The following is a 25503-nucleotide window of genomic DNA, read 5'->3' as shown; positions in this document are numbered from 1 at the left end:
ACATTATTCTAAAATTTTTGGATTCTTGGCCTACCAACAAGTATTTATCACGCAAACAGCTCTCGGCTAAACTAACCATGCTCTTATGCCTTATCTCTTGCAAGAGGGTTTCAGACGTCAGAGCTCTAGATCTAGCTGGTAGCGTTTTTTTCCCAGAAGGGGTCACTTTTGCTGTGACAAGAAGAACTAAAACTAATTACAGGTCAGTATCTTACCCTATTTATACGGAAAATTCAAAATTGTGTGTAGTCCAATGTTTAAAAGATTATGAAGCAGTCACGGAAGAATTTCGTCAAAATTCTAAAGGGCAATTATTAATTTCTTTGCAAAAGCCTTTTAAACCAGTGACTTCAGCCACTCTGGCCAGATGGTTGAGATGGTTCATGAGTGAAGCAGGAATTGACACTTCTATATTCGGGGCTCATTCTGTGAGAGGAGCTATGGCTTCCAAATCATTTGCCTTGGGCTCCCGGTTAGAAGACATTATGAAGGCAGCAGACTGGTCTTCAGAGAACACATTTCGTAAGTTTTATCACAAACCGGTTTTGGACGTAGCTACTGTAGTAATGGAACAGCTTTGAACTAGCATAATCGGAGCCTCCGGTCCTGACATAGAATACATTTTTTTCTAGCTAACGCGTCAAGAATTTTCAATTCTATTAAGGACACGGAGGCGAGGATTATCCCCCCAATAAAAAATGTATAATGAATAAAGATATACCAATTATTGTGTATAATTATGATTATTGTTATTGTTTCCCTCCCATTTGATTGTCTATTATTGAACCATCGGTTTTTATTGAGACTTTTCAATTTTATGGAGATGTTACCTGCCTGTTTTATTCTTACAGGCTCTGATCAGAAAAATTCATGAAGCCTTTTTCAGTTGGATTAATTTGGTTTTTCATGTGCGTTTCGGCTGATGCCCGGATTCGAGTTGGCCAGGAGAAGATTACCCGGGAAGAATAGATGTTAAGCCTTCGGAGTTCGTGTTGGCGTAAGAAGTTTCGTTTTCAAGTTGACATTATCTGTATTGACCAAAGAAAGAGGAAGTGACATCAAAGGTCAAAGGACTTATAGTTGAGGTTATGGACAGTGATTGGACCATGTGACAGGATGTTAGGCATCCTGGGATGTGTAGTTTTTTCTGTTACTTGTATTTCATTGGCTGCTGTTTTGTTCAGTAAAGAAAGAGAAAGCATAATCCTCGCCTCCGTGTCCTTAATAGAATTGAAAATTCTTGACGCGTTAGCTAGAATTTTTTTTATTCTTATTGTAAAGACATGCTTAAAAATCCCAGGACTGCATATATGAAACATGACATAGGACATGACGTTTCCTCATTTGTACTCACAGAGTTCTCCCATTGCTCATCTACCAACATCTCTAGCTCCATATCATCCTGATTCCCCAAGTGCACATAGCCAGTTGCCCCTGAACTGGACATGACTCTATGCTGCCTGAATACCCAGTCGTCTTGTGAGCCAAACCTCCCAGTGCTCTTTTGTGGCACATCTTCCAGTGCTCCCAAGGCCTGTCTTTCAGTGCTTCACTGAGTCACATCGCTCACTGCTCTTAAAAGATGAATGAATCAGTGCTACATGTACATTACCTTTGATTCCCTACTTTGTCCCTTCGTCCTTTGCTTCACAGATGGACTTGTCCCAGAGCCAGCTGATGCATAGGGTTATGAATGATTCGTGATATTTTTGCATTGATGCCTTTGTTAGTCCGTATGCATTTATGCGTGCTCTATGTGTGCATACACTACAAAGTGTCACCCTACAGGCTTTGTCTATAATGTTGCTGAACCTGTCCCAGTTCCTATTGCACAGAGACAGATCTATGTATTGCATTTATAAATAGATGCATTGCATATCATGATTATCTTATGTGACCTTTTACCTGCACTAACATTGCTGATCCTATCTAGTGTCCACCTTTACTTCTCCTGTAACACTGTGATTACTCCCCATGTCTCCTCCAGACCTTTAAGAATTTAATAGATTTGGTTGTCTCTGCAGTGTCTCTGGATCTCCCCAACAGCACACTTACCCACTTTGTTACCTGCCTATCAGAGAGTAGCTACCACGCATGTTTGTTTGCTAGGAAGCACCACTTTTTCATTTCTTATTTACAACAAACTGCAGATTTGCCTCATTACATTGTTTTTTAAACGTTTTGCATTTCTAGAACATCTGCAGTGCTAACTTTGTGATGGGTGGTGTTTTATACCATGAAAATAGCAGATAGACTTCTGTTTGGAGTGAGAGGAAAATAAGTGTACCAAATTGTGCATGTCGGTGTGGAATTCAGTCATTTTTCGGTTAGTTGTGAAAGGAGATTGTTTATCTATTCCAACAGATCTTAAAAGGACTAGAACGTCTCACTGGCAGATTACGCAGCGATATTGTCAGAAAGGAAATTAGCCCACTGAGGTTTTGGAACCTACAGGGTTTTATCAGCAAGATGCACACCTTCCACATTGACTTTCTTGCTATATTTAGCTGTGACCTGACCAACAGTATGTGTATTAACTTCCTGAACTGTTTAGTTATATCTTCCATCAACCCTCAGAGCCTTATCTATACATCTTGCTTTTCCTAAAAACCCACAAAACCTGTCTTTCCGTGTACCTTTCTGGCTCTGATAGATCTCCTTTCGCTTTTTGTATAGGGATACCTCTAGCAATATCTTGCTTTGGATCTATGATGCAAGTTTGGAACACTGGGCATTTTATGACTGTTTTACTCCAGGATTAATGGCAATATCGAACTTAAAATATACTAAAACATACAGAAAATACACTTTGTGTTTTGAAAACACTTCCTCTGGCATCATTTGAAACAGTCTGCGAAGTTAATTCTTGTATCTACCTATTATGTTGTTGTAATTGGGCAAATGGCCCCAAATCCCATAGTTGTGGCTATGAGCCTCCCCTTAGGGTTCAGGTCCTCTGGGGGCATGTATCGAAGGGGGGTGTTTCGCAATTTTATCGTTTCTACATTTTAGGTTCTTGCAGGAGTTGGAAGTGAATTAGAGTCTTTTGAGGCTAACTGAGAAGTCTAGCCAGCGTTTCTGAAGGAGGAATAACTTTGGCCAGATGTTATGGTGGCTGTGAAAGTGACATTTGGGAAGCATTGTTGATGACACTGAGGGTGGATTTGAGGGTCTTACGACAGGATTTCATGACTGAGTAAGGGCTGATGTCATCTTCATAAATTGTGTTCGCCACAAGTAAAGTGAGGATTGGGATAATCTTCGAGAGTTAAAGGTGTGAAAGTGAGCTATCTGTGCATATTTAAAGGAATGGGGTAGTTGGTTGAGTTGTTTGTAAGCTTGCTGAAGGACGAACCCAACAGCAGGGAGAGAGTTTGTTTGTGGTTACCCACAGCTGCATTGCAGACGGCAACTGGGGTGCCAAACACCAAACTCTAAAGCAATTGTTTCTCCTTTTAGGAGACCCAGATTTTGGGTTTGGTCTATAAGTTAATGTTGGCTGTTGTCTAGATTTTGAGTTGTTTGTACGTGGCAGCCGCAACTGTAAAGAGAGGTTTGCATGGTACCCGCTTGGTATATGGGCATAAATATAATGTTCAGATCCATCTCTTATTGTTAGTTTCTGAATGTATTGGAGAGTTGTGGTTTTGGTTTGATTATGGTGCACGTGAGTTGCTTCAAGCCCCATTGTTGAAATTTTGTTTTATTGCTTATGTTTAGATGGGTGTTTGTGTCTTGTGACAGATTTGAAGGATTCCAGTTGTAAGATTAATGCACACATGGGCGAAAGTGGAATATTTCAATGGCTCTACGCAGCGGCGGCTCCTCCACTGTGGCGGAGGAGCGTTGCCGCCCGCCAGCAGCAGCCGCTGCAAATCCTTTAACAATGAAAGGATAAACTAGGTTTATTATCCTTTCGTTGTTAAAGGGGCAGGGCATTGGGAAGGACGGGGGTGCACTGTGCACTCCCCTCAGTGCGCATGTGTGTTTGGCTGGCCATCTCGGGCTGGACAATCACATATGCGCACTGTGCTCTCTCCAACCCAGCACTGTGTTGCCAGGCTGAAGAGAGCAGGCACAGGCTCCCAGTCTGCCTGGGAGTACCCTGGCTGGGCACTCCCAGCCAATCCTAGCGTTGCTCTGAGTAGCATCAGCATTGGCCGCAGGGCAGGCTGGGAGCCTGTGCTGCCTGCTTAGGAGACAGAGGAGCGCCGGCACAGCATGCAGGTGAGTTTTTTTTCTTTATATTTTATATCATTAATATTCCCCCCTCAAGTTCTCGACCCCTCCCCCCCACACACACACACATACACGCCGCCCCGTCTCTTGAAACCCCTGGGTGCCACAACTGGATCTAGAGTTTGTTTTCATTGATTTAGGTTGTTTTTTCTGTGCAAGCTTGGGACGGAATTTCACACTGTTCTCGGCAGTGAATAAGTATGGTTTGATATAAAATTGTGTGGGGACTGTGGATATTCCTAGACCTACAATCTTTCTTTACTGTGTGTGTGTTCAGTTTGTGTGATGAGGGGTCAAGACAAACCTGAAGAGCCTCCTGGTAGATTGAAGTCCTGTAGGAAGAAGTTGGTGCACAGTTGATGTATGTGGGGTATAAATCACATGTGGTGATAGCGGTTTACATTACACTGAGCAAGGTGGTTTATTGGATGAGGTCTATATGGCAATATGATTGCTTTGTAGTAGAGGAGAGCTCCTGATACACCAGTTCGCTGATATTCAGGATTAGATTGGTAATCATGGATGAGGAGATGTTTGTTGGCCATGTTTTAGTGATAAAAAATGAAACTAGCTTTAGTCTGATGCTTGTTTGATGGCAGACCTTGCATTGATAGGTCTGAGTGAGATGGTTGGATGTTTGGTTACATTATTTGATATAGTGCTGTTTATTGCAGTGGAAACGAGATTAGATGTTGTGCTGGTGCTTGTGTATGTTATATTTGTTGATAGGAGTAGGATGGAGAGCTGTGGTATGGTCTACAGATTCATGTTTTTATGCATACTATATCATTCTGTCCTTTTACCCTGGGGAAGGAATGGCATAAGGGAGAAAGGGGATAATTAGTATTTTGAGATGGTTACCCCCATAAAAAGTATGTATTATACATCACTGTGCGTGTGAATTGGAGTGTTGGGCCTTTCCTTTCTAGACACCAAACCTACCAACAATACCAACCAGGAGATGCCCTAAACTTGAATGTCTGCCCCAAAAGCTATGGGGACTATAGGGAAAAGAGACATGGCCTCAAGACTTTTCCCGAGCCCTCTGGCAGGAAGTGATTTACATTTTGCTATAATTTTTATCTGCAGGAAAATTCAGTTCTATCTCTGCTATTTTCCACAAGACCAAGAGCTTATTTGGCATGTGCTTGTATACTAACAGTCACAGCATTGACATACGTGGAGTGCCGATGTCTGCATTGATTAAGATAAAGACACGCAGTTGGTGACAAATGCATTGCAAGTGTTTTTATATTACTTTTACAGGAATTTTATTAGTGCTTTCTTACAGAAATATCATAAACGAATGTGGTGCCTATATTTGCACACCTCTTCTAACTTTACTTCAAATCTACAGCGGAATTGGCTTAGCCCTTTGTGAACGTCTGCTCTCTGATGATGCCCAAATACGCCTATGCCTAGCATGTCGCAATCCCAAGAGGGCAGAAGCTGCACGTGCTGCCCTTCTTGACTCCCATCCTACAGCCGATGTCACTCTTCTGAAAGTGGATGTGGGATGTGTTGCATCTGTCTTGCAGGCAGCAGAGGAGCTTAAACGAAGGTGAGTTGCTTTATCCTCTGTTTCATAAAGATATTGTCACATCATATGGTGATTTCAACCTATGTCCCAAAGCTTTTTTTTTTAAATGTGCAGTTATCCTGTAAGTATTGTAAAGAAAAGTTATTTACATTAAAACCAGTAAATGTGACTTTTTAAGTGCTTGGTACCTAAAACTGAAATGCAGGGAGAAGGTTGGAAAGTGGAATTCAACGATAATAGTTTGAATAGCAATAATAATGTACTATATCAAAGTAAGGGTGGTCATGATGGCAGAGGGACAGGGAGGTGACTTGAAATGGAAGAGATATCTTTTTCAGGGCCACTTTAAAAGTCCTCCGAGTTGCAAGAGATCTTAATTTTCAGTTTTGAAGGTCCAGGGGAAGGAATGATCAGCCTTAAGAGGTGGAATTTGGAAGCAACAGAGAGTGAACCAGATTAAAGGGACAGAGATCACAGGGAATGGGAATGAGTCGTCGTTGACCACTCATTGGCTAAAGAAAACCAAAATTGGCTAGAGGAAACCAAAACAAATCATAGGTTGAAATCAAGATTGAACACCTGATGAAAGATGATGAGAAGTGGCAGGAATTGAGGGATGGAGACATTTGATGGATATTATGTATTTTATTTTAGAAGAGATACCTAGCCAATTTATAGTAAAAGAGGCTTAAAATTCTGCAGTGTCCAACGTAGAACGTGGAGGATCAGATTTGTGCACAATTTTCACAGAAACTCCTCATGAGGAGTTCTGTAGGGCACAGAGAAGAGTGTCCAACCTTTGAGGGCCTGAGGCGACAGGCCAAAACCCAAGCAGCAGGTGATGTCTCTGGAAGCCATCACGTTTACTTGGAGGGTGACCTCCTATATAGTGAACCTAAGGCTTTTGTGCATGGGACAACAAGGGCCATAGTGGCCCCCCCGTGCTACAGATCCTTCCTAGTGGGACTGGCTCATGAGTTACCCCTGGGCCAAGACAAGACCTTTACATGGCTTGTCCCCCACTTTTATTGGCCCAAGATGAGACCTCCTCCGACAATGTTCGGTAGAACCTATGCGACCTGACAGGCCAGTGGGAAGACAAGGCAGAAGCTAAAAGTTCCCCTGCAACCATTGCCCCTTATTAACATCCCCTTTGAACTGGTGGGCTTTGACATTGTTGGGCCTATAGATCTCGAGACTGCTTCTGGTCACATGTTTATCCTGGTTCTGGTGGATAATACCACATGGTATTCAGAGGCCATACCTCTGAGGACCACCACTGCACCTGTAGTGGCAAGAGCTCTTATGGGGATCATCACCCGGTGGGTTTCCCCAAGGAAGCGGTATGTGACAGGGGCACCAACTTCATATCCGCTTACATGCTGTCCATGGGGAAGGAGTGTGGGGTAGCTTACAAGTTTGCCACCCCTTACCACCCCCAAACCAACGGGCTTGTTGAGAGGTTCAGCAGGACCCTGTAAGGCATGATCAGGAGTCTGCCTGCGGGCCTGAGGAGAAAGTGGGTTACCCTCCCCTTCGAACTTCTGTATGGGCACCCTGTCAGGGGCCCTTTTAGCTTAGTTTAGGAGGGTTGGGAGCAGGAAGTCCCCCAGGATGTAGTGAACTACATGCTGGCCTTCTGTAGCCAAATGTTTAAGTTGTGGAAGCAAGCTTCTGACAACTTAGAAGCCAGCCAGGCTGTCATGAAGGAGTGGTACGACTAAAACTCTACCACTGTGGAATTTCAGCTTGGGCAAGAAGTGTGGGTGATGGAACCTGTGGAGCCTGGGGCCCTCCAGGATCACTGGTCTGGCCCCTACCAGGTGATTGAAAAAAAGGGGAAGGTCACCTATGTGGTGGACCTTAGAACCTTAGGCAACCCCATAGGGTGCTGCAAATCAAATGCCTCAAACCTCACTTTGAAAGGCCACAGGTCACCATGTTACTATTGACGTATGGGGCTGATGAGGTGTAGAGTGAACCTTCGCCTGACGTCTTAGCCTCTAAGAAGAAAGATGGGTCTGTGGAAGGAGTGATCCTTTCCCCCCACATGGAGCAGTTTTCTTTTCTTTTCTACATTACCCACCATTGCGCCCATGATGTGGACACAGGGAGACAACCTCCCTAGTTACAGGTTGTCAGATAAGGTGAGGGCCAGCATCAAGAGCAAAGTTGCTAAGATGATAGATTTGAGGGTGGTAGAGCCCTCCAATAGCCCCTGGTCCAATCTTGGGGTTCTGGTACCAAAAGCAGCCCCACAATTGAGCTAAGGTTCTGTGTGGATTACAGAGGCCTCAATTCTGCAACAAAGACATAGGCGGATGAGCTGGTTGATCGGTTAGGGGTTGGCAGGCACCTAAGTACCTTTGATCTCACCTCTCACCTCTCATCTGGGTACTGGGAAATCGCCTTAACTGATGGAGCCAAGGAGATGTCAGCCTTCTCCACCCCAGAGGGCTACTACCAATTCTAAGTGATGCCCTTTGGTCTAAAGAACACCCCTGCCACCTTCCAGAGGCTGGTAAACCAAGCACTCACCGGTTTGGAGGCTTTCTCTGCTGCCTACATGGATGCCATAGCTGTCTTAAGTAGCAGCTGGGAAGACCATCTCTACCACTTCAGGGAAGTACTTCAGGCCCTGCAACAGGCAGGCCTGACTATCAAGGCTAGTAAGTGCCAGATAGTGCAGGAGTCAGTGGTGTACTTGGGACACCTGGTGAGTGGGGGTAAAGTGCAGCCCCCACAGGCCAAGGTTGAGACTGTCATGGCCTGGGAACCCCCCAAAACCCAGACTGAGGTCAGAGCTTCCTTGGGCCTCGCAGGGTACTATAGGAGGTTTGCCAAGGGGTAAGGCTAAAGTGCCTGTGCTTCACCTCTAAAACTTTGTAACATTGTTTTACTCCCAATTGGCATAATATACCTCTAAGTTCCTAGTAGAGTGGTAAATCATACACCCAGGGCCTGTAAATGAAATGCTGCTAGTGGGCCTGCAGCTCTGATTGTGCCATCCACTTAAGTAGCCCTGCAAACCTGTCTCAAGCCTGCCACTGCAGGGCCTCAGTGTGCAGTTCCACTCCCACCCCAACTTGGCATTTAAAACCCTTTGCCAAGCCTTACACTCCCCTTTTGCTTACATCTAAATAACCCCTAAAGTAGGCCCTAGGGAGCCCATAGGACAGGGTGTCATATAAGTAGAAAAGCAGGACATGTACTTTGCCGTTTATATGTTCTGGTAATGAAAAACCCCTCAAGTGTTTTTTTAATTACTGTAAGGCCTACCCCTCTCATAGGCCAGCATTAGGAATTCCTTATAACTTTAGGTTGTAATTCCTTATCTGAAAGGAGTGGCGGGGTCATGCTTAGTACCACTGGAATGGTATTGATAAATCTTCTTTGCTGGTAAGGTTGATTCTACAACCTCCTTCTAATACACGCCTGGCTTGGGTGGGGTGACAGTTCCACTTGTGCATTCCCTTCAGACACCCACAACACAGGATACTCAGCATACCTATGGATCTTCCTGTGAAAGGGGTGGGGAGGATCTCACACTTACATCTCAAAGGGGTGAGGGCTGGGGTCCACAAAAGAGGGCTGATTACCTCCCACTGGCTGTCTGGAGCCGAGACTGACTTGAAAGGGGGACCTGCGCACTTCACAAGAATTCTTTGTTGGTCATGCCCCATTTCAAAAGCACTTTTATGTATGAATAGTGGGCCTCTTGACACACTTGAAAAGATACTTCTGGACCACACAAGACTACGCTGGAGCAAAGACTGCTGTACACTAGAATCGCCAGTCTGTCAGACCTGACTGTTCCCAGGAAGTGCTGCTCTGACTTGCTGCGATGCCTTGCTGCCTCCTGATATCTGCCTGCACTTTGTAAGGATACCCTAAGGCAAGCCCATAGTGACTCCAGGGCCTGTCCGACATGCCCGCCTGCTCAATAGACCTAGACCTGTGAACGACTGACAGTCACGACCGAGCGTCATGGGGTCTGTGCATCTCTGCCCCTTTTCCTCCGGTCGCAGGGCCATCTGATGATTGGAACCAGCCCCAGAGCCATCGCTCTTGGTGACCCCCATGCACTGCAACTCACCAACATCCCACAAGGATCGGTGTCTACTGGATCGGCAGGGCTGCCTGGATTTGCGCTCCGATCCAGCCGAACAGCACACCTGTGGCTCCTGTCAACTGGGCTGATGTCACCTGCACCAGTGATCCCTCCCCTCGCCTGACGCTCACCTGATTTGGCAAGGCTGAGGGCTGAACAGAGTCTCCGGAGCACCTCTGCCTAGCGTGAAGCTCCGGCCCCGACACCATCCCCAGCCGCTCCAGAGAAGAGAGCACAGCTGAGCGAACACCTGTATTCACTTGAGGCAAAGCGCTCCCAACTTTTGTACGCCAATCAGGAACCAAACTGCAGCTGTGACCCTTTCCCAGCCGCTCAAGCAAGGAGAGCGCGATCGGGAACACTTGCAAAAACCCAAATAATGGCGCCTCCAACCCTAAGTGGGAAGGGTATGCCCAGACGTGGGTCCCGTGCTTGCTATGCCACCAGATTCAAGCTAGCCTGGCTGATGGAAGGGTGATACCTCAAAACCGGTCCCAGGATGCTTGTTTCTGATCCAGGGAGGACCTAGTCTGGCAGTTTGGGCTGGACTGTTCTCATGGGAAAAGGGTCAAGACTGATTTTGCATATGAGTGGGTCCAAACTGGAATGGCATGGCAGGCAAGAAAACTGATGGATTAAACCCAGATCTGTGACAGGGGGTGAATGTTTGATTTGTTCCTTATTCCGTCCATTATCTATTGTTTTTACATTTTGAGGTGAAAAATAACACTTGTGACACTCGGTCACTTGCAGGTCGAGTTTGTGGGAGCCCACTGGGGGTTAGGCTTGTGTGGGCCCCTGTACCAGGATTCACCAGGTGGAACAACTCTACCTATCTTGGACGTCCCGGGTGCAGAGGTGTGCTTGGCTAATCCTGGTGCTGAACTGGAGCTGTGGGTGCTGGTTTTACCATTGAGAAGGTGCTGTAGAGGAACTGGATGCAAAAACTTGACAACGGAGTCACTGAGGTGGGAGTTTGACGTTACAGGGGTATTCCTTTGTGGTGCAGCGTCAAAGAGATCAGTAGCTGTACAGTCCACCAACAAACCTTGGCTGCGGCAAACACAGCGCTTAGTTAGTTTCACGTCATGGAGTCCCTGGAAAGGTGGTAGTTGACAGAAACTTGCTGGAGGTCAGGACTACGTTTCACAGAAGGCAACTGACCATTTACTTATGGGTGATCCCTCAGCGGGCCCGATTGCCAGTACTTTCTTTGTTCCAGGAGAGTGGTTCCCACATTTGAGCTGCTGGGAACTAGTACCTCCAGCCCAAGGGAATTTTGCCGCTGCCTTTGGGTTCCAATCTCTGGTGCCGGATGAGTTGTCACACAGGTACAGGTTGGCTGCCACAGGTGCAGAGTTTCACGCCTTTTTCTTTGCGGCGTACTGGCGGTGCAGACATGAATCCCTTCTTTGTCCTTGGTCGCAGTCGAGAGCAGGTCTGAGGTTATGGTGTCAGGGGCGCCCCCTCAGACCTTAGGGCCGTTATGGGTATAGGGAGAAGTTGTCTAGGGGCTACAAGTCTCTGTTGCTAATTCACCCCTGAGATGACCATATCTGGCTGTGTGTGACCTTTGCTGCCCAGAACCCTCTATTGTACTACTTTTTAAGATAGCAAAACCCATCCTCTGCCGTACAGACCAGGTAGCCCACCCTTGAGGTGTGGCTAGCCTTTTGGGGGTGCACGCCTCCTGACAACCTGATTCTCCTGCCTGCTGGGTGCAAATATGCCTGGGGCAGGGGCATGGCTTTGTCCTCCTTCGGGGGACAGCCTACTTGCATATCAGCAGTGGTTTGCCTTTTTAAGCTCACTGGCTTTATGTGCCACTTCACTAGACTTCCTGATAGGAAGGGAGGTGACACCTCCCGCCCAGGCAGGCCTTTGTCTGACTCCTAGTAGTGTTCACACTTCCTTGCAGGGGGGTCAGAATCTTGTCTTGGCAGCAACAGCTGCAAGCTAGTAGCCAGAGCACAAGAAACCTGGGGCAACAGGGTGGACAACCTCTGAGGTCGCCACTTGGGTGCATGCCACATCACCTTCAACATAAGATTAGTGTCACGGGTGAGAACGCATGCTGTTTGATACCAAACACAACATATTTCGGTGGTACCATAATGGAGCTGGGGACCACAGTGTTGCCCACATGCCAGCCCATGTTATCCTGTGGACTGCCTATCACTTACAGTAGCTTTTAATGGAAAAGACCGCTATAGGGGCATAAACATTTGCACTTATATGTCCACACCTTCATCATAATGCATCCTGCCTCCTGGGCTCAGGAATCCTCCCTTAGGGGTGACTGACATATATTTAAAAAAACGTGCATTGATTTTGCCAATCATAGTGTGGACAAAGTCAGGTTCGAGCAGATTACACTGCTCTTGCAGCCTGCAATGGCAGGCATGCATTCAGTAGTTTACTTGGGTCACTCAGGGAGGTACAGACCCTGGTGACTCCTTTAACACCCATGCCTTGGGTGCCACTGGTACCATATACTAAGGACTTAAAAAGCGGGGGGTTAAAGTCCTTGCCAGTCTGGGATACTAATTCACTTATACTAATTTAAGGAGAGAGCACTGTGACATAGTTAGCATTCTCCAGTGCACAGTCAGAGACAAAAAACAGCAAATAGTAGTCCAAGTGGAGGCAAAAAGTGGGGATAACCTGCAAAAAAACGTGTTTTGCTGCACTCTAGGACAGTGGATTCTGTCCAGCCTGGTCCCATTCATTCAGAGCCCAATAGAAATGTCAGTGTTGTGTGGTGAAATGCACCAAATCTGGAACCAAAGAGGTGGCTTCAGTGCCAACGGTTATGTGCTTTGTACCTAGCACCCTGTTGTGTTTGTTTTTGAGAAAAAAGCTCTTGAAACACGTATGAAGAAGCAGGCATGTGCCCAAATGGACGTCTTTCTTGTGGACTAATCTTTAGAGTTTTTCTTACCTGCCTTTCAGGATGAATTTTGAACCAATCTAAGCATTTCATGTAAAGCACAGACGTACAATGTGGATTCAAGAGGACGTAATCCTTACCAGATTGTCTGGATAACCACCATGTAAACTGTTCGCAATTAAATTATGTGTACATTTATCTTGTACTTTTAGGCTGAAAATTTGTCGTGCACCCACTGCTCGTAGACTAACATTGTACACTCCTGTCATATTGAGACATTCAGCAAAGTTCATTTAACCAATCTTTTGGAAGGATCTTACACCTTTTAGCTAGGACTAGGATGCAGCACACTTTAAAAGTTATGTTTCGGTCTCTTTTTTTCCATCCATCCTTCCGTCCTTTCCTCCTCCTCTGACTTCTCTCTCTTTCTGTCCCCCTCTTCCCTTTTTCACTCTTGAAGCCCCTTTGTGCCTGAAGTAGGTTAACTATGGGAGCTGGGAAAAGTGACAAAGGCACCAGCAGCGTCCGGGCCTTTCAAAACTGGCCTCCGGTAGCTCCAGTGCACTGGAAAAATTCACAATGGAATAAAAGCCAAGACAAACCCTGTACCCGATTCCTCCCTTCTTAGTAACCCACGGTATCACCCTGCCCTTCTGTTCTCCTACTACCGGGTAACCAACTAACACCCTTATTTACCCCAGTAGCAAGGGTGGCACTAATCTCATATTTACCGTTGATAACATTTTTAAGGGAGCTTGTGTGATAAAGAACAAAATGTGGGCTTTAAGCTTTTCAGTGACTTCCGCCGGGATTTGTGTACTTTGTAGCATTATGGTCTCTTTTTGCTGCCACAACGCCATAAGAGATTTCCTTTCATGCCCTGAACTGTGCCCTCAGGACGAAGGAAGGTCAAATTTACTATTCTAACTGCAGTCCTAGAATACTTGGGGAAAGTTATAAATTCCCAGCTATTTTAGGAAGGGTTGAAAAATTGTAATTTTAAATAGGAAAAAGTGATGCCCTGTATGCGCAGCTCAGAGCAAAAAAGTAGGAATACCTCTCCTAGCGAAAGTTGGATTGGTAACTCTGAGGAGGGTGATTCCCCAGCATGGGGGTGGGTGGTCAGGGCTTGAAAGGGTGGGATATGGTGGCCCGTAGGAGGGGGTGTGGTGAGTTGGATGAGGCACTGTGTGGAATTGGGAGAGTGGTGAAAAAAGAAAGTGTGCGCAGCAGCAACTATACAAACAAGCATTTGCAATGCAACAGGTCACGCATTTCTCCGAGTTAGAGGTATTAGCAGTTGTAAACTCCCAACCTGACTTTTCTTGCCACATTAAATGGAAAAAAAGAGCGCGATCGAGCTGCTACAGTTCACTCGTAGTGAAACCTATCGGCAAAAGTGCAATTATCTATGTAACCGGAAAAAGTGCAATTAACTATGTAACAGGGTCGATGTCATGCAAAGTGCTCGACTTCTGCCAAGTGAGATCGCTCTGCGAAAAAAGAGAAAAAGTAGTCCACAAGCCGGACGGAAAACAGCGAGCCTCGTATGTTTTCAGTACTTGGTCGCTGTGCTCCAGGAGGGCTAACCACCGGAAAAGGCATGACATATGCATGCCTTCCACTAATGAAAGCAAGCATTTTCTAAAAGGCAAGCCCACAAACCAATGAAAGACACTGACGTGACATGGACGGGGCTCCGAGCCCTTTTCTAACTACTAAAGCATCTCGCAAGCGAAACGCATGCTAGCGCAGGCTCGACCCTGAAAAGAAGTAAAAAAACAAAAACAGCTACGATAAAAATCTGATTTTGGAAGGTCAAGAGCAGGTAGACTGTAGGTAAAAATAATATTTAGGGAATCCCATTGGGATGAAATTAAATCTATATTATCTGCCTTCAGGTCAGTAGACCAATTTTGCATACAAGCAGAGGGCATGATTAAAAAATAGGATATGTGGATATAGCCTTTACAACTCAATGTAAAACTGATCGAATAGGAAATGGAAACGTATTTATTTTTTATTTCAATTTATAAATGTTTCACCAGTTAATCAAAAAGAGCGGATACAAATTTCCCACATTAATTTGAATTGAAGGTGAGGGTAAGGGCAAGTGAAAGTCACAACCAGAAACTGTCAATGAAAAATGCTAATTCGAAAACTGCTTTTCAAGTAGAAGGTAGTGGATGGAGGTAGCTTTCATCAGAAATTTCTCATATACTCACTAAATGTGTCTGAAAATTCTGTTCACAGGGCCCTGATGCAGTATTACTAATACAGTTATGCCATTCGTGGAGTGTAGTCAGCACTTGGCATTTAAAAAATAATACCCCCAATCCAGTGCAGTAAAACTCAACAAAACAATTCAACGGCAGTGCTACGTGTTTTAGCACTGCAGTATTTGACATGTTGATGCATGTGCTGTGGGCCTTTATTGTGTGTTGCATTGAAGCCAGCGACTATACATAAACTATTAAGTCATTTGTGGTAGTAATTTTGAATATATTTAATTTCAGATGAGGTACTGTTCTCTGAATGATAGTTACAATGTCTTGCAAATAGTAGGTGTGGGTAGAATGGGTCCAGCCATGGTCTTTGTTGTCAGGTGCTAGCAGGAAGATGGGGTGGAGCTTAGGAGGTTTCATTAAGGAGAGACTCTGATGAACAGTTCAAAAGAAAGGGCGGCTGCGCTACTTAACTTCTTAAGATCCTGCAGGTGACAGGGACCAATTAAAGGCAATGGAAACTCCCTACCCAGTCTTGCACACTACAAAGCTACAAAGGGTTCCTGGAATGCCCTCGAGGAGCTCAGCATTTCTCATTGATATCTGGGACTTTCTCCAACCCCCCATCTTAGGCACCACTTGGGTGTAGAAAAAACAAAAAGGGATTCCGTTGTGTCTGTAGCCGTGTGCCAAACACATGCCAAACACATCTTCCACGAGTAGCAGTAATGTATACTGTTGCAATATAAATGGCTTAGGACCCGGTTGCATGCGATTGGCTGACCAATTTAAAATTGCGGGAGAAGCCAGTAAGAAACTCACACAACACAAGTGTGCAGTCTTATTAGAGTGACATGATATAATTGAGACCTGGGCATTTGGATTTGTGATAAGATTTGAAGTGATCATGAACCAATATTTGCATACAGGCATGTGTTATTTTGTGGCCTTGACCGTGCATTTTTGTGGTTACTATGTGGTGTAAAGTTAAAATGCAGACATTCGTAGCTGGTGAGAGACATTATGGGTTGGATTCACAACCTTTTTTCTTTAGGTGCAATTTACTTCCTATTAAGGCGTTACATAACCCTTAACCTAACATAAACAATTGACTGCTAACTAAGTAAAAAACGTTATTTCCATCTTTTTATTTAGCAAAGAACCATATACTCAAATTCCAGGATGTGTTTTTCTATATAAAAGTTCCTTGCTTGTTTTGACTGCACTTCACTAAGAAAACGTGTTAAAATATTATAATTTGCCTTTTATTCTTCTGTTCCGCAGGTATCAGCGGGTGGATTACCTCTACTTGAATGCTGGCATCATGCCCAACCCTCGCGTCAGCATCAAAGCCTTCTTCACTGGCCTCTTCTCTAGGTATGGGATGATGTATCAGGCTGTGTGGAAGGAAGGCTCCTCGAATGTGCTGCATTATTTGAGATCTATTGTCTTCCAAAGGTCTGGCAATATTTATTTGGGAGGTGGGGTCCGATGAGAGGACGTTATCCAGTGCTGTTGGTCTGAAACGCCCTAATTTCACTTAGCAACTACTGATCTCTTGCATTCGACTGTGGGAGGCTCCGCCTGCTACATTTAGCCACATATATTCATCAGTGGAACCCCTCTATCAGTCCATACATAATGGGCTTTGGGGGGCGGGTCACTTTTCAATCTTCATTTTTATTTAACAATGGGACCTATCCTCCAGTTTTTATCTTCTTCTACCCAGCTTATCTGTAAAATGTACAGTGAAGCCACTTTCCAGTTTTATTTATCCTAATAATCAGCATTTCACTCACACCCATTAACCTGTCTGTTTATTTATAGTGGGACACTAGCACTCTACTACCCAGTTTTCCATGAAAAGGTTCCTTGCCTACTAATCGAAACTTGGGCAGTGGAGTCCCCTTTATCCATATCATGCACCATAGGACGAGTCCCTACTTTGTTATTCAACAATATGTCCCTTCTCCCGACCCATTTCTCGACTGTGTGACGCTTCCTCTTACCATGTAGATCCTCACTAGGGCACTTTTCCTTATTCATTATGGGACATCCCAACTCCTGTGTCATGACCTTTTTTTACACTTGTGTTGTGGTCTGTGAAACAAAAATAAAAGTGTCCAAGAATTAAAACCTGCACAGTGCAGACCATCTATCGTAACAAATGTCCTATGAATTGGGTGTCTGTTAATGTATAAGTGTTCAATCCATGCATCATGTGTCATGAGGGGGACCACTTCTAGGTTTGTCACAGTGGGCAATGGCAGCTGACTCGTGCAGTGGTTTCCATGATGCTGGTACAGCAGTACCCTTTGTTAGAGGCCTCCTATTTTGTTCAAGGTCCACTTGTAGTGATAGTGTGTTGCATTGTACCGTAGCATCTGTTTAGCACTTCATACCTTTTGTGCTCTCAGATACCCAGCCTGCTATTTATGTTTTGGAGGGACCATATTTATAAAAAATATCTAGTTGGAAAGCATGGAATGTTGTGTCTGAGGACAGAAGAGTACTCCAGTTTGTTGCTGCAGACTTGGTGCTTTGCAAAGGCTTGTCAGAGAAACAGAAAAGTGTAAGGTAGATAGAGTTGTCCTTGTCGTGATTAAGTAAGCCACGATTTAGCCGCTCTCATTTTATGAATGGTAGCTATACCTCTTGAGTCCCTGCCCAAGTATTACAATACACTTTAAGTTAATGTTATTATAGGTAGTGATTCTTACGCTCCATGGTATGTGGATTCTATAAGCTGACAGGCTGTCCGCAGATTTGACCAGAATCACATAAACAGAAAAAATGTGGGCATATGTTTCAACTAAAGGGGCAACAGAACACTTGGTTTTCAATTACTTCTGCAACTAGAGCATGATTTCTTCACCTGAAGATAGCCTAACTGCTTGTTCTAGATCTTAGCACCCCGAATGGCTAGAGTTCTTGTCCCAGACATAATTTTCTTTACTTTTGGAGACTTGGGGCCTGATTTAGATTCAGTGGATGAGTTACTCCATTACAGCAGTGACAGATATCCTGTCTGCTGAAATATAAATCCCATAGGAAATAATGGGATTTATATTTTGGCGGACAGGATATCCGTCACCATTGTGACAGAGTAACTCGTCCTCCGAAATCTAAATCAGTCCCTTAATCTTGGAGATTGTGCTTCAGTTTCAAGGACAGTGTTGTTCTGCATGATACATTAGTTTCATAAACCCAGAGGTTAGAGCGGTTTCTGTGTCCAAGAGAGTCTGTTCAGATCTTTTCCCCATTCCATTTTTAATCTTCTCACACTACAGGGAGTGCAGAATTGTTAGGCAAATGAGTATTTTGACCTCATCATCCTCTTTATGCATGTTGTCTTACTCCAAGCTGTATAGGCTCGAAAGCCTACTACCAATTAAGCATATTAGGTGATGTGCATCTCTGTAATGAGAAGGGGTGTGGTCTAATGACATCAACACCCTATATCAGGTGTGCATAATTATTAGGCAACTTCCTTTCCTTTGGCAAAATGGGTCAAAAGAAGGACTTGACAGGCTCAGAAAAGTCAAAAATAGTGAGAGATCTTGCAGAGGGATGCAGCACTCTTAAAATTGCAAAGCTTCTGAAGCGTGATCATCGAACAATCAAGCGTTTCATTCAAAATAGTCAACCGGGTCGCAAGAAGCGTGTGGAAAAACCAAGGCGCAAAATAACTGCCCATGAACTGAGAAAAGTCAAGCGTGCAGCTGCCACGATGCCACTTGCCACCAGTTTGGCCATATTTCAGAGCTGCAACATCACTGGAGTGCCCAAAAGCACAAGGTGTACAATACTCAGAGACATGGCCAAGGTAAGAAAGGCTGAAAGACGACCACCACTGAACAAGACACACAAGCTGAAACGTCAAGACTGGGCCAAGAAATATCTCAAGACTGATTTTTCTAAGGTTTTATGGACTGATGAAATGAGAGTGAGTCTTGATGGGCCAGATGGATGGGCCCGTGGCTGGATTGGTAAAGGGCAGAGAGCTCCAGTCCGACTCAGACGCCAGCAAGGTGGAGGTGGAGTACTGGTTTGGGCTGGTATCATCAAAGATGAGCTTGTGGGGCCTTTTCGGGTTGAGGATGGAGTCAAGCTCAACTCCCAGTCCTACTGCCAGTTCCTGGAAAACACCTTCTTCAAGCAGTGGTACAGGAAGAAGTCTGCATCCTTCAAGAAAAACATGATTTTCATGCAGGACAATGCTCCATCACACGCGTCCAAGTACTCCACAGCGTGGCTGGCAAGAAAGGGTATAAAAGAAGGAAATCTAATGACATGGCCTCCTTGTTCACCTGATCTGAACCCCATTGAGAACCTGTGGTCCATCATCAAATGTGAGATTTACAAGGAGGGAAAACAGTACACCTCTCTGAACAGTGTCTGGGAGGCTGTGGTTGCTGCTGCACGCAATGTTGATGGTGAACAGATCAAAACACTGACAGAATCCATGGATGGCAGGCTTTTGAGTGTCCTTGCAAAGAAAGGTGGCTATATTGGTCACTGATTTGTTTTTGTTTTGTTTTTGAATGTCAGAAATGTATATTTGTGAATGTTGAGATGTTATATTGGTTTCACTGGTAATAATAAATAATTGAAATGGGTATATATATTTTTTTGTTAAGTTGCCTAATAATTATGCACAGTAATAGTCACCTGCACACACAGATATCCCCCTAACATAGCTAAAACTAAAAACAAACTAAAAACTACTTCCAAAAATATTCAGCTTTGATATTAATGAGTTTTTTGGGTTCATTGAGAACATGGTTGTTGTTCAATAATAAAATTAATCCTCAAAAATACAACTTGCCTAATAATTCTGCACTCCCTGTAAAGCACAGCGAGATATGTCGGTGGACATCTGAAGAGAGTCAGCTGGTGTATGTCTGAAAACTGCAAACTGAGATGCTTGTGGGTGCTTTGTGACCGAGAAGTAAGTAATAGTTAGATTACAACCGGAGTTTCATCAAATTGTTCCAGAGGGAAGAGAAATACCCATCCTTGATCTACCTATCCTTCTTACTCAATCTGTTGTCTTCTCTGATGACACAAGATGTGGCCAAGGCAAAATGCTCTGATCCAGATTGACCTCAGAAATTTGAATCCGATTCAAAGCACAAGGCTAATCAGTGACCTATTTGAAGTTTAATGCAACAACCACATAAAACAATTCAAAACATACATCGAGCCACCACACTCCACCAACATGAAAACCTAATTATAGTGATCAATTAAAAAATATTTAGGTCTTCAAACCAGAATCCAAGTCTGAGTTGCTAAGTGTAAAATCCAAATTTTGCATGAGCCTTTTTCTTCGCTCTTCATTTAGGATTAAAAAAATAAATGTGTTTTACCTTTTACCTATTTTTCACCAGTAAGCTATTGTTTTTTAAAAGCGCAGCCCACTTGTGAATGACAAATGGTCAACAAGTGTTCTAAAGACCTCACTCACAAAATAGATTCAGGACACACTCTCATGAAAGCTGTGGTAGAGACAGTCCTCCTCGACCAGACGATCACTAATTAGTGCATGAAAGATATATATTTTGTTGTTCACATTTCTCCTTTTTCTGTAGCATACATTTATGGTTTACAGTTTAAACCATAAGGGAAGAATGTCAATGTACAGTCCTGTTTTAGGGCCAGTTTCTGTCTTATGCAGTTGAATGCCTTTGCCTTGCAAGAGAAATGCCCATAGTCTCATGACTTCTGTATATCACTTACACGCCATCAACATATCCAACCACTGTAAATAAAAGCTTTAACTGCCATTCACCTCAATTAACTAGTGGGACCACCTAGAGACTTGTACTTGAGACTTTAATCATGCACCAGAAGTCTTCAGAGGCAAAGCAACCCCCTGAACTATCTGACAGTAGGTATAGTTGCACTTGTGTCTGATGATGGTGCTTTGAGTTTTCCGGTGGATCATGCTTTTACTTACTTGAGCTGATGTATTTACTATCCTGGAATGCTGCTAATCCTCCTCTTTAGAGTTCACATACTTTGGTGGCTATATCTCTTTACTTCTCATGTATGTATGATGTCAGGATTAGACTGCCAAGCTATGACTCAGAAGTTGCCCTTTTTCTGTCTTCTAATGTATTTAGTGCCCTGGTGTGCTGCTATGTTGTTGCCTCCTGGAGGTGTGTTGTTATTCTATTTCCATTTGTATTGCACATTGCTATCAATGCTGTCGCCCTAAAGCACGGTAAAGTCCTTATTGACTCAGGTGCACTTATGTGCATGCTTGTAAAGTGTATGCTTATGCTGTGCTAGAGGGGTGCTCCAGTCTTCTATCTGAAGATTTGTTGCAGTGGTATGCAGCAGAAGAGTGTCATGTTGTTTAACTTGCACTTTATTATTACGTTCCTCCACTGGGCTGGCCGTTGGGATTGTTGGTTTTCAAGTTTATATCATTCATATGTACCATGCTGGTGATAAACCAGCTGCTGTGCTCTCTCAGAACCAGGAAAGTTACTAGTTCGTCTATGGTTGTGAGTTAAGTTTATTTTTGGGGGAGGGGGGGGGGGGCGCAACCATAGCTTTATTGTTCTAAAAAATTCCAAGTGATTTGAAGTATTTCTTATTAAGGTGGGGAGAAAGCTCAAAGATTTGGTGGTCTGTACTGAAAAGGTCATCCAACCCATGCAAACCATATAGTACTTGGAAATAATCAGTGCCACCCTTCATTTGAGGTTGCTTATTGTGTGAGAATATTCAAAGCTTGTTTGCAGTAAAAATAGGTTTTGACCATCAGTTGCTTAGTGAGCAATGTATAGTTCTTTGAAAGAGATACATCTGGTAATAAGAAGCCAGTGCACAACTTGAATGGCCAGTGTTATTTGATCACATCAAGCAGAGGTCTTGGCAGAGATATTCTAATTTCAATGTAGTCTGCCTAGGAAGATACCTGGAGGCCTAAGATATATCACATTGGCATAGTTTATTCAGGACAATACAAGTGCAATACAGGGGCAGTTTCTCTTTTAGGGGTGAGGGGCTGTGCCCCTCTGAAATTTCTACATATTCATATAAATAATATTAAATAGATTGATTTCTTTAGAGATACGATCGTATCTATAAAGAAATAGATGCATTTAAGTCTGGGCTCTCTGTCTCAGGCTGCCTGCCCCAACTCGAGACGGAAACCAGGCAGTAAATCAACTTTCTACACTGTGACGCACGACGCAGGGCTGACTGCTCTAAAGCCCTTCATTTCCATTGTGGTCTATGGCAGTATTCACTATAGGCCAGTGACGCTTTTATCTTCATGATTTTGGGCGTCAGAGTCTTCATCCCTGCGTGAGGGCAACCATCTGTCATTAACAGGCATAGATCCCACCCTTTCCCCATTTGTCACGCAGTAGGAGTGGATGCAAGCACATGTGATTTAGTGCCTTGCCTTTGGTAACGGTAAGTGTTATAATGCTAATTTTGTGGGGGGGGGGGTTTTGTACTGAGACCCTTTGTCATGCTATTCTCCCCTATGTGACACCCCAGGTCCTGGCTGCAGATCGTTGCCTCTTTTAGAAGTGGACTTGCTGTATTTATTTCTCGGGAAACTGTTCCAAACGATGAGCCAGGTTCTCTCTCCCTCGCAAAATGGATCCAAATATCCGAGTCAAGCCCAAGGGATAAATATGTCCTTACAGTAAAGACAGTTATCTGCTGTATGTCAATAAAACTGGCCCTATCTTCATGCTCTTAAAATTAATGCCAAAAGCATGGATTGATATGGGAACAATGAATGTTAAAATATGTGTAATGCTTGTCAACAATTTAGTTCCTCTTATTTCACGTTTTACTTAATGTTGCATTCCCCAAGAGCGTTAGCTGTTTCATCATGCTGTGACTCTTTGACTTGTGCCAGGTGTTTATGAGGTGCTTAGATTGAGAGCACTGGTGCTGAGGCTGAAGGCAAAGTAAATTGCCTGACAATGGGTTGGTCTCTCTGCAGAGCACACAGAATATTGGTCATGTATTCCAGTTTCAAATTAAATTCAGTGTAAATGTATGTGAAGGGGTGCGTGGAGGTCAAAATATTTAAAAGGGAAAAGCAAAATGAAATAAAGTTTTTAATGTGAATGAGTGCAGTGCATGTTTGGGGTGGTAAAATGAGGGAGATGCAGGGAAGTCCATTCAGGGGAGAAGGCAAAGTGGGTGCTGAAGAGGAAAGAGAGGAGGTTGAAAATGTGCCAATGGATGAGATGTGAAGAAAAAAAGGGCATACATATCTTACGTAAAACACACATAACTAAAGGCCATACTCCTTCCACAGGCCTCAATAATATTTAATTCACGGTCTCCCAATTTCAGAATTTAAACATTTCCAATGTTAATTGTTTATAATTAATCATTGTTGTTACTCCTTTATCTTTAGCAGCTAACAACCATTGACAAAGCCAATAGTACTGACAGGTTTTAGGTGTTAGTCAGTTGTTATGTTACATTTCTGGATGCAATAACATGTCAAAGAGAAACCAAAATACAGGTTGGGGGGCACACTATGGTAATCACATAAAATTATTTTGCATGTTCCCTTTTAGAGAGCCCCTGCATTTTTCATCCCACTTAAATAACTGTCTGCACATATTTCTGTATGATTGATTGCAGCCAGCAGCTGTGGGTGCTTCCTTATGCCTGGTTAGAGCATTTTCTTCCAAAGTTGATGCTGCATGCAGTGCAAGACACTGGGCAAGCACACACTTTAAGGGGCCTGAAGTTGTTGTGCTGTACAATTTGTACGTTAAAGTAACTGTTGGACCTATTAATGCAGCAAGATATTGGGCAGTTTTTAACGTGTTTATTATTTTAAGACTATATGTTCCCACTGCTTTGTAAACCTTGCTTTCTCACTGTATTCGTTTGCTTTCAAATGTACCATTTGTAAATCGTTTTTCAATTTTTCCTTGGGAGAAGGACTCTCCTTGGACCCCACTTTTCTCCCTTTAGCTTGCTCGCTTCACTTGCTACATATAAGACATACCTAGCTTTTATGCCCCACCACTTTCAAATGTCACCAGCCGCCACTGGTGCAATGGTAGCTTAGACCCATTGAGAGAACCCCAAGGACAAAAAGCTGCATCTTAGAGCCAGATATAAGAAGGCTTTTTAAAGTTGCAAACTTCCCAATTCTCAGTATCAGTCTGTTTGCAATTTAAAAAATGTCCTTTGGTATGTACAAACCACAAATTAGGATTTTATAAAATGGTACCAAATTGCAATTTGGGGTTGCGACCCAATACCAAGTAGGCATTTGTAAGGAGCATGTTTAGGATGTCCATTCCAAAACCAAATCTGAATGGTATGTATAAATATTTTATGACCGAAATCTGGTCGTAAAACATAAATACTTTACTGACTACAAACATGTAGTGGTAAACCTTTCATAAACGGAAAGGAATCCCTAAGGAACTCTTTCCCTTTAGAGAACAATGAAAACGATTTTTTAAGAGCAGTACCACTGTTAGTAAAAAAAATTTTTAATGCATTCCATTTTCTTTACGGAAACCTGCTGCCTTTTGGGAAAAAAAAAACTTTTTCTAAAAGCAATCACAAACATGGTCTGCTGACCACAGCAGGCCACCATCTCTGTGATGGCTGCGATTCCTAGTGGTTGTCAAATTGCAACCTACCTCTATTTATGAGGTAGGTCGATTTGCGACTCACTGGGAATTGGTATTTTGCAGACTGACCTAGTAGTACATAGGCTGCCTCACAGAATATCAAACTGGTCACAAGTATTGAAGGTTGATTTGATTACCTGGTTTATCTAAAGTGTTAGGGCATGTTTTCTTCCCATGATGATGCAAAGAGTTATGCGGGCAGAAGTCCTGGGTGCTTCAGGTTCCTTCAACCACCAGGCACAAGGACGGATGATGAATCATTTTCCACAGGTTACTATTTCTGATGTTTTGTGTTGCATGTGGTTTTATGATAGTTTTTGGAAATAGCCCTTTTCACAGGGTTATCCCCAAACATTTGCCTCTGACCTCCGATTTTTGACTGTGTGCTGCATTTCGTTTTTGCTGATTTTAGGACTCTGGGCGCATTACTACTGCTGACCGACCAGTGCTAAAGTGCAAGTGCACCCTGTCTAAATTGTATTGGTGATTGAGTTATCCATCATTGGGGTATTTGATTTACAAGTAAGTCTCTAGTAAAGTGTACTATGTGTGACCAAGGCCTGTAAATCAAATGCCACTTATGGGCCTGCCACACTTATTGTGCCACCCACATGAGTAGCCCTGTAAACATGTCTCAGACCTACCACTGCAGTGTCTGTGTGTACAGTTTTAAAGTACCATTTCGACATGACAAGTGCACCCACTTGCCAGGTCCAAACCTTCCCTTTTACTACATGTAAGTCCCCCCTGAAGTAAGCCGAAGGCAGCCCCATGGGCGGCGTGCAGTGTATTTAAAAGGTAGGACATGTACTGGTGTGCGTTACATATCCTGATAGTGGAATACTTGCTGA

The 25503-nt window shown here is 43.8% G+C and overlaps 1 protein-coding gene across 1 annotated transcript in view; it reads left to right on the top strand.

Annotated features, from left to right (window-relative positions):
- Positions 1 to 25503, top strand: part of HSD17B7 (hydroxysteroid 17-beta dehydrogenase 7) — a 48613-nt gene that overhangs the window by 6893 nt on the left and 16217 nt on the right. Inside the window, exons 2-3 of the mRNA XM_069231507.1 lie at positions 5597 to 5800; positions 16290 to 16382. Coding sequence (XP_069087608.1) covers positions 5597 to 5800; positions 16290 to 16382 — 297 coding nt within the window. The remainder of the gene's footprint in view (positions 1 to 5596; positions 5801 to 16289; positions 16383 to 25503) is intronic.

Source organism: Pleurodeles waltl, chromosome 4_2, assembly GCF_031143425.1.
Source record: "Pleurodeles waltl isolate 20211129_DDA chromosome 4_2, aPleWal1.hap1.20221129, whole genome shotgun sequence".
Classification (NCBI taxonomy): Eukaryota; Metazoa; Chordata; class Amphibia; order Caudata; family Salamandridae; genus Pleurodeles; species Pleurodeles waltl.
The sequence above is the reverse complement of the archived record's forward strand: the minus strand, read 5'-3'. Positions and strand labels throughout refer to the sequence as shown.